At 36.2% G+C, this 8,942-nt stretch overlaps 1 protein-coding gene across 4 annotated transcripts in view; it reads left to right on the top strand.

Annotated features, from left to right (window-relative positions):
* The window catches only part of CLTC (clathrin heavy chain), a 63,935-nt gene that overhangs the window by 34,667 nt on the left and 20,326 nt on the right, over positions 1–8,942 (top strand). For all 4 annotated transcript variants that reach the window (XM_004707010.3, XM_045299853.1, XM_045299854.1 and 1 more), the window contains 7 exons: positions 1,952–2,104; positions 2,546–2,668; positions 2,914–3,051; positions 3,281–3,445; positions 3,581–3,761; positions 6,351–6,514; positions 7,788–7,913. In XM_004707010.3, the coding sequence (XP_004707067.1) occupies positions 1,952–2,104; positions 2,546–2,668; positions 2,914–3,051; positions 3,281–3,445; positions 3,581–3,761; positions 6,351–6,514; positions 7,788–7,913 (1,050 nt within the window). The remainder of the gene's footprint in view (positions 1–1,951; positions 2,105–2,545; positions 2,669–2,913; positions 3,052–3,280; positions 3,446–3,580; positions 3,762–6,350; positions 6,515–7,787; positions 7,914–8,942) is intronic.

Genomic DNA, 8,942 nt, shown 5'->3' with positions numbered 1-8,942 from the left:
TTTTGGGTCTTTGATGCCTGATACCTGATCCTATGGACACCTCATGATCACACAGGCTGGTGTGCTTCTTCCATGTGGGCTTTGTTGCTTCTGAGCTAGGTGGCCGCTTGTTTACCTTCAAGCCTTTTTGTATTCACTTGCTCCTTTTTTCATTTGGTTCTTATTTTCTTTTGCACATAAGGTCTTTTTTTTTTTTTAATCATTTTATTGGGGGCTCGTACAACTCTTATCACAATCCATACATACATCCATTGTGTCAAGCACATTTGTATATTTGTTACCATCATTTTCAAAACATTTGTTTTCTACTTGGGCCCCCTGCATCAGCTCCTCCTTTTTCCCCTCCCTGCACATAAGATCTTTTGGTACTATGCTGTGTAGAGTGTCTTATGAGATGCCCTCCTTATTTGTAAGGCAACAAACAAGTCCAAGCAACTCGTGAGTGCTGATTTTTTTCTTTTCTTTTTAAAAAAATCATTTTATTGGGGGGCTCGTTCAACTCTTAATCAAAATCCATCCAGCCATCCATTGTGTCAAGCACATTTGTACATTTGTTGCCATCATCATTCTCAGAACATTTGCTTTCAACTTGAACCCTTGGTATCAGCTCCTCATTTTCCCCTCCCTCCCCAGTCCCCCCTCCCATAAACCCTTGATAATTTATAAATTAATATTATTTTTTCATATCTTACATCATCTGATGTTGCCCTTCACCCACTTCTCTGCTGTTCGTCCCCTAGGGAGGAGGTTATATGTAGATCCTTGTAATCTGTTCCCCCTTTCTCCCTCACTTTCCCTCCACTCTCCCAGCTGATTTTTTTATATCACTATAAAAACCCCTTGTCCACAAAGGTTTAAAAGGTTTGAATTGCTGGTGTCTTAAAGTGTTGTCAAGAACTGAGACAGTGCTGCTTAAAGCACTATAAGTAATGATTTTTCATGTCCATCTTAGTTATTTAAGATATGGAAAGATGGGAACACCCAAGGTAATTGTCTAACAGAGAGGGCTGCTTTTATGGGATCATGAAAAAAATTTTTTTTGTAAGCATTTAGTGTTATTGATTTGTGAAAAGGGGGGATACTGGTCACTCTTTAGACTCTTGATAAGACTTTTTATTTCTTACCACATTGTGAGGTCTCCTCTTTGCAGTACCCTTTAAAAGTAGAAAATCAACTCTAGTATATAAAGCCAGAACTCTTAAGGAAGCTGTTTTCTAGATTGGGGAGCAGGCTTATTAATAACAGGTTCTTTGTGTGTAGCACCTGACTATTCTTAAAATTTTATCAATTCTTAATTTTGTCAAATTAGAATGTCCTGTCTCAGATCATTAAATCTGAAAGCCAAAAAGATCATGGGACTTACAACTTTCAGTCATACAAAGTACACTCTATCTGCCACCTTCAAAATCACATTTTCACTTGATAATGTTACAGTAATTTTTTTGATGTAACTTTTTTTTTAAAATTGGGACTCTGTGAGTCTGATATCTGAATGTTCTTGGTGTAGTTAGAAGGAAATGATTGTGGGGGGTGGTTTTTTTTTTTTTAATAAATCATTTTATTGGTGGCTCTTACAGCTTTATATCAATCCATATATCAATTGTATCAGCACATTTGTACATACATTGCCATAGTCAAGAAATGATTGTGTTTTAAATAAACGATTTACAATTCTAACAAATAGCTCTAAGTCTTGGTGGACTTTTTATCTTTGTTGAATTTTAGAATGTGTGGAGAATTTTACCAAGGCATTGCTGATTAGAGTCTTTGCCATACATAGCTCCTGTATGTTTATTTGTAATCTATCCTGGAGAAAATAAATTATTAAGTACCTATTGTTTTACTATTATTTTAGTGGAATTAGTATCTTTTTTTTTTTTTTTAACTATCATTTTTTAAAAAACAGTTCCTGGCTGGATCATTAAGCAGTATCAGTTTTTCCTTTTGACAGCTGGAGTGTTCTGAAGAGCTAGGTGACCTGGTGAAATCTGTGGACCCTACATTGGCACTTAGTGTGTACCTGAGGGCTAATGTCCCAAATAAAGTGATTCAGTGCTTTGCAGAAACCGGTCAAGTCCAGAAGATTGTCTTATATGCTAAAAAGGTGAGTTCAACAAAACAACCTCTCAATGTAAATTTATTAAAGTATTAAGATAATAATTAGGCTGAGCAACTCTTGTTGACTTTAATAGTGAATTTTCTTATATTTCAACCTCCTTGGAAAAGTTTTAAAAGTATTAGCTCACATATGCAGCATTCACACTCGCTAAAAAAATAGAAACAATTACTCTTGCCTGGCTTACAGATTTTAAGGTAGATTGGATGTTTAACCTAGTAGATGAAAAGTTGAAATGTGAGCTATTTGTTCAAATATGTCTGCCCAATGTAAACCAAAGTCAAATTGATAATCTTAATTGAAATTCAGTTTGTGCTTTTACCAGTAGTTTTAAATTGGTGAGATTTGATTTTAAGACAAACTTTTAAATACTAAGAAGGACAGAAAGAATTTTGCAGGTGGCTGTCTTAAATTTTTGACTATTTATAGGTTGGATATACTCCCGATTGGATCTTTCTGCTGAGAAATGTAATGCGGATCAGTCCTGACCAGGGTCAACAATTTGCTCAAATGTTGGTTCAGGATGAAGAGCCTCTTGCTGATATCACACAGGTAAAGATAATCAAATAATATTTTTGTAGGCTTTTATTCAAATGGAGAATGGGAAACTACATTTAACCCAACTTTAGTTTTGAGGAATTAAGAGTTTGAGCTACGTGGCCAATTCTGAAGTTTCTTAATAAAATCAAGTTACAGATGAGTGAATAGAGGTATCTATTTCATTTATGTATTGCCAGCATTATTATGAAGTAGTTTAAACATCTTTGAACAGTTTCTTTTAAATATTTTTACTGTAGATTGTGGACGTCTTTATGGAGTACAATCTAATTCAGCAGTGCACTGCATTTTTGCTTGATGCCCTGAAGAACAATCGCCCATCAGAAGGTCCTCTACAGACCCGGTTGCTTGAGATGAACCTTATGCATGCACCTCAAGTATGTTTCTCATGCTTTGTAAAACATGTTTCCAAGCATGCTTTAATCGTTATTCACAGTTTCTAAAATTCTTAGTTATTTGAAATTATTGATACACCAATTCCTCATTCAAAAATAATTGTATTTTCTCTCTCTTATTTAGAGTTGACTTTTAAGTATGTGATTGAATGTAGAATTACTGATACCAATTGGCTGCAGAATTGAACTCAATCGGTTTGTGGTTTTATAGGTGGCAGATGCCATTCTCGGCAATCAGATGTTCACACATTATGACCGGGCTCACATCGCTCAGCTGTGTGAAAAGGCTGGCCTGCTGCAGCGAGCACTGGAGCACTTCACCGACTTGTATGACATCAAGCGTGCAGTTGTGCACACCCATCTTCTTAACCCTGAGGTATGTTACTCTCTTGCCTAACAAATGACATCAGTTAAATGGTATACTGAAGATGTGTTTGTGATACTGGATGATAGTGATTTGATTATACCAAGAGACTAATTGTTTTGCATATTTGCTTATTTTGTCTTCTAGTGGCTAGTGAATTACTTTGGGTCCTTATCAGTAGAAGACTCCCTAGAATGCCTCAGGGCCATGCTGTCTGCCAATATTCGTCAGAATTTGCAGATCTGTGTTCAGGTGGCTTCTAAGTATCATGAACAGCTGTCAACTCAGTCTCTGATTGAACTTTTTGAATCATTCAAGAGTTTTGAAGGTAATTGGGAGGTGCTGCATACTTTAATTAGTTAAAATAACCTAGCAGGGTCGACTTGTGAGTACAAGTTATTAAAAATTCTGTCTTTGCAAAATGTTGAATTTTGTGAAACATTTTAACTTTATTATTTAGTAAATGGTATCAAGGACCTTTTGTGTCAGGTTCAAGGGGATAGGTAGTGAATAAGACTGTTCATTTTATAGGTGGATTCAAGGCAGGCTTTTAAATACAATTAGGATGTAACTATAAGATGAAATTAATACATAGGTATAATAACATTTCATGCTTATATTATCTGATTCTTTAATGACAAGGGTTTTCTAATCAAGGACATTTTGTGTCTACAGCAGTTTCTCAACCTTGGCACCAGACGTTGGGCTGGATAAGTCTTTGTTGTGGGCTGGGGCTTTTCCTGTACGTTATAGGATATTCAGCAGCATTCCTAGCATCTCTCTAAATGTTTAGTAGTATCAGATACCAGCTCCCCTAGTTATGCACCCTTGCCCCCAAGCCACACGTGACTACCAAAAATGCATCCAGGCATTGCTAAGTGTCCCCCGAGTTGAGAACCACTGCCATACACAGTACTGGAGGGTGACTCTTACATTCATTAGCTAAACTTCTGGTCTGGTTCCCAATTACCTTTTTGCCCCTTTTCTTTGTGGTAGTGATCTAGACAGCAAGGATAAAAGTTCTACAATGGCTATTTAAATTTAAAGTATATAGAATTAAATATTATTGAATTTTTACTTCTTGAGTCACCTCAGCACAATTCAAATGCTCAATATCCTCTTGTGGTTGCGGGCTACAGTATTGGACAATGCAGATATGGAACATTTTCATCATTTTAGAAAGTTTTATTGGACAGAACAACAGCAGATTCTTTTGCTAGCTGCTTTTTGTATGTACTAACTGCATGTGGAAAGAACAGCTGGTTTATGGGTCTTTGTTTAAAATTTCTTGTAAGAAGCTTAAGGTGGTTATTTTGTTTTCTTTTGTCTTGTTTTTGTGCATATTCTTGTCTCTGTATGTCTATCTAGATAAGATAGGCAGGATAAATAATCCGGAGTAGAAAACAACAGGGCTGACAGTTCTGGGGGGACATGAGAAGTGGGGAGGAGAGGGAAAAGGAAGTGGGTGTTAACAAATCCAGGGACAAGGGAACAGCAAGTGATCTAAAATCAATGGGTAGGAGGCCTGGTAGGTCTTATTAAGGGTAATGTAACCGTTAGGAATTCCTGAAACCCATATGAAGACAACATGATAGCAGGGCAAGAGGAAAGTAAAAGGAAATGGAAAGAACTGGGAGGCAAAGGGCATTTACATATGTAAATATATATATGATGGTAGGGAAATAGATGTATGTGCATAGGTTTAGTTCTAAGGTAGTAGATGGACATTGGGCCTCCACTCAAGTGCTCCCTCAATGCAAGAACACTTTGTTCTATTAACCTGGCATTCCATGATGCTCACCTCCCCGACACAATCACTGAAGACAAAGCGGGTGCATAAGCAAATGTGGCAAAGAAAGCTGATGGTGCCAGGCTGTCAAAAGATTTAGTGTCTGGGGTCTTAAAGGCTTGAAGGTAAACAAGTGGCCATCTAGCTGAGAAGCAAGAAAGCCCACAGGGAAGAAGCACACCAGTCTGTGATCATGAGCTTTCGATGGGATCAAGTATCAGAAAATCATATCATTGTGAATGAGGGGGAGTTCAGGGTGGAGATCCAAAGCCCATCTATAGGCAACTGAAAATCCCTTTACAGAAGAATCAAGGGAGGAGACGAGCCAGTCAGGGTGCAGTATAGCATCGATGAAACATACACTTTCCTCTAGATCTTTAATGATTCCTTCCTACCACTATCATGATCCCAATTCTACCTTACAAATCCGGCTAGACCAAAGTACAGACAGGAACTGGAAACATGGGGAATCCAGGACAGATAAACACCTCAGGACCAATAATGAAAGTAACAATACTAGGAGGGTAAGGGAAAGGTAGGGTAGAAAGGGGGAACCGGTCACAATGATCTACATATAACCCCTCCCTGGGGGACGGATAACAGAAAAGAGGGTGAAGGGTGATGTCTGACAGTGTAAGACATGACAAAACAATAATATTTTATAAATTATCAAGGGTTTGTGAGGGGGTAAGGGCAAAAATGAGCTGATACCAAGGGATCAAGTAGAAAGAAAATGTTTTGAGAATGATGATGGCACTAAATGTACAAATGTGCTTGACACGATGTATGTATGGATTGTGATGAGTTGCACAAGCCCCCAATAAAATGATTTTTTTTAAAAGTTTCATGTATTGATAAGCTGTGATCTTGAGAAGCTGCTACCAATTCTTTAGCAACTAATAAAATACACTGAGCTAGGATTAAAGTACAAATCAATTTATTGAACTACTTCTTCCTACATTAATTAGTTCTTACTCAACTTTTTGAGCAAGCAAATTTCTTTTAATATGCAGGCTAGTATTCAGATTTGTTCTGGGAGCATAATAACATTGTAGGTGCTTAAGTATTTTTCAGTTCTGTTATGCTCAGGTGTACCTGTACTTAATTGCAATTGTTTGTTTTTTTAAGGTCTCTTCTACTTTCTGGGGTCCATTGTTAACTTTAGTCAGGATCCAGATGTGCACTTTAAATACATTCAGGCAGCCTGTAAAACTGGGCAGATCAAAGAAGTAGAAAGAATCTGCAGAGAAAGCAACTGCTATGATCCTGAACGAGTGAAGAATTTTCTCAAGGTAAGTGATTTTTCTGGTTGGATTGAAAATCCATTTTGCATAGTTTCAAATGTCTTTTCCCCAAATGTGAAATTCTTAGCATTTTGAAATTGTGTCTGCATTATTTCTTCTAAACTTAATACTTTGTGGTTTTCTCTGAAATAGGGAAGGAAACTGGTAAGAAATACTTGAGAAAAACCATCTGTTCAAAAGAACAAGTTTAAAAACATCATCTCAAAAAAAAAAAAATCATCTCTAAGGAATTGCCTTTCTTTAATGTTAACTTTGAGAAGAAATGTAGGTAGTAATGGTAGTAGTGTAAACCATCAGTGTTTTGGGATCTCATTTAGGCTGCCTTTGAAGATTAAGCTCAAACTTATCCTGAGTATCATTTTAAGGAATCTCTATTGTACAAAGGCCATAGAGTTGTTTCTCTGTCACAAATTTAGCTGACTGTGGCTAGTTATGAATCATGTATAATTCACAAAATACATTAAGCTTAAGCCTATATAATGAAGTTTTATTACGCATGAAGTAAATTTTAGAGAACTTTCTGTGTTGTAGTGAATAGTAGTAAAAGTTTAAAGGTACCTAGCTTTATATTCTTAAGGGTGATGAATTTTGTTCATTACTTAACTTAGTTGTAACTTTAATATCATATTTAACCAGTTACTTTGTAAGGAAAACGAAACTTTAAAGTTGGAAGCTGTAAATGACCAGGAAAACTCTAAAATAAACAGATCAAAAAAATAAGTTGTCTTTTTATATAGAAGGACTGTTTATAAAGTTCTTAAATTTAATGCTTTGTCTTTAGGAAGAATTTTAGATGAAAATTGCAATCAAAATATTTATTATAATGATAGAAGCAATTGGTAATTTAAGATCTCACCTATGAATGTTCTCATAAGTTCATGGCCATCACTGTTGTATTACTTGTAACCTGCCGGGAGTGATAAGAGGCAGATCATGTAGAATGGGATTTACTCTTAATGAATGTCTTACAATGATCTTTTACATGTTGAGTGCCAATTGTGTCTTACAAATCTTAATTTGTATATATCTGTCTTTGGTGATAACTTTAATAAGTTGCTAGAGGTTGTATACAGGAAGAATCAGATAATTGGTTGTGTGAATCCCAAGTGTTGGCTTAGTACAAATATACTGAAACTAAGCACATACACACTATCAAGTCTGTTGGGGTCTCTTGATATAGAGTAAATTCTCATATTTTACATAGATTTGATAGCTCACACAAAGAGAAAATTAAGACTTATGTGTACATTTTTGTTTTTAGGAAGCAAAACTAACAGACCAGTTACCACTTATCATTGTGTGTGACCGATTTGACTTCGTCCATGATTTGGTGCTTTATTTATATAGAAATAATCTTCAAAAATATATAGAGATATATGTACAGAAGGTAAGTAACACTTCAAAGCACAATTTTAAAGCCATCTTAAATACAGATCTTGGACATTTTACCTACTAACTCCAGAAGTAGAAAGGTAGTTTTATTTTATTATTATTATTTTAGGTTTACTTTTTTTTTTTTTTCATTTTAAAATTATTTTATTGGGGACTCTTACAAATACTATAACAATCCATAAATCAATCACATCAAACGAACTTGTACATATGTTGCCATCATTTTCAAAATTATATCTTTCTACTTCAGCCCCTTGATATCAGCTCTTCTTTTTTAGTAGTTTTAATGTGGTCTTATTAGACTCTTACACAGTCATTCTACTTCCTTCTTTGGGCTTATTTATAATCTTTAGACCATACATTCACAAACTTAATTGGCTTACCACTCCTTTTTCAGGAAAAAAAATATCACTCGACATACTCAGATTATCAGAAACATTTGCATCATAACCCATAATCCAGGTAAATGTAGGTATCCACTTTTGTAGGCCCCTGGTTCATTCCAGGGCTTTCTCTTCTCCCTCCGAATAGTATTGCCCACTTTGAAAAGTACTTTTTTAGACCAATGCTTAGGTTATGGTGTTAAGCTGGTTGTGTAGAGAAACAAACCAGTGACACTCATCTATGTACCAGAAAGAACTTTATATCAAGAAGGAGTCCCTTCCAGTTCAATCCAACTCACGTCTATAAATCCGATGTTAACCGGGGTCTCCTCAGACTCATAACTGTAGGTCAGTGATGCAGGAAGGTGAAGTAGGATACGGAGTTGCGGGGATCCAAGGTCATTGGAAGCATGGCAGAGTCCCAATAGCTCTCAAGGTTGCGTGGCCCACGTGGGACAACTATGGAGACATACCTCAAATCCCAGCAAGCGAAAAGGCAGGAGGGACAGAGAGAAATTAACTTTATTCAATCTGCTCTTTTTTTTTTGCTCTTTGATACGTTTTTTTGTGGTGGGGGAGGGCACTTGGGTGTTTTGTTTTAAATCAGTTTATTGGGGGCCTTTGCAGCTCTTTTAACAATC

This window comes from Echinops telfairi, unplaced genomic scaffold (genome assembly GCF_000313985.2).
Source record: "Echinops telfairi isolate 266 unplaced genomic scaffold, ASM31398v2 ScPeMD7_7458;HRSCAF=8496, whole genome shotgun sequence".
Lineage (NCBI taxonomy): Eukaryota > Metazoa > Chordata > Mammalia > Afrosoricida > Tenrecidae > Echinops > Echinops telfairi.
The sequence above is the reverse complement of the archived record's forward strand: the minus strand, read 5'-3'. Positions and strand labels throughout refer to the sequence as shown.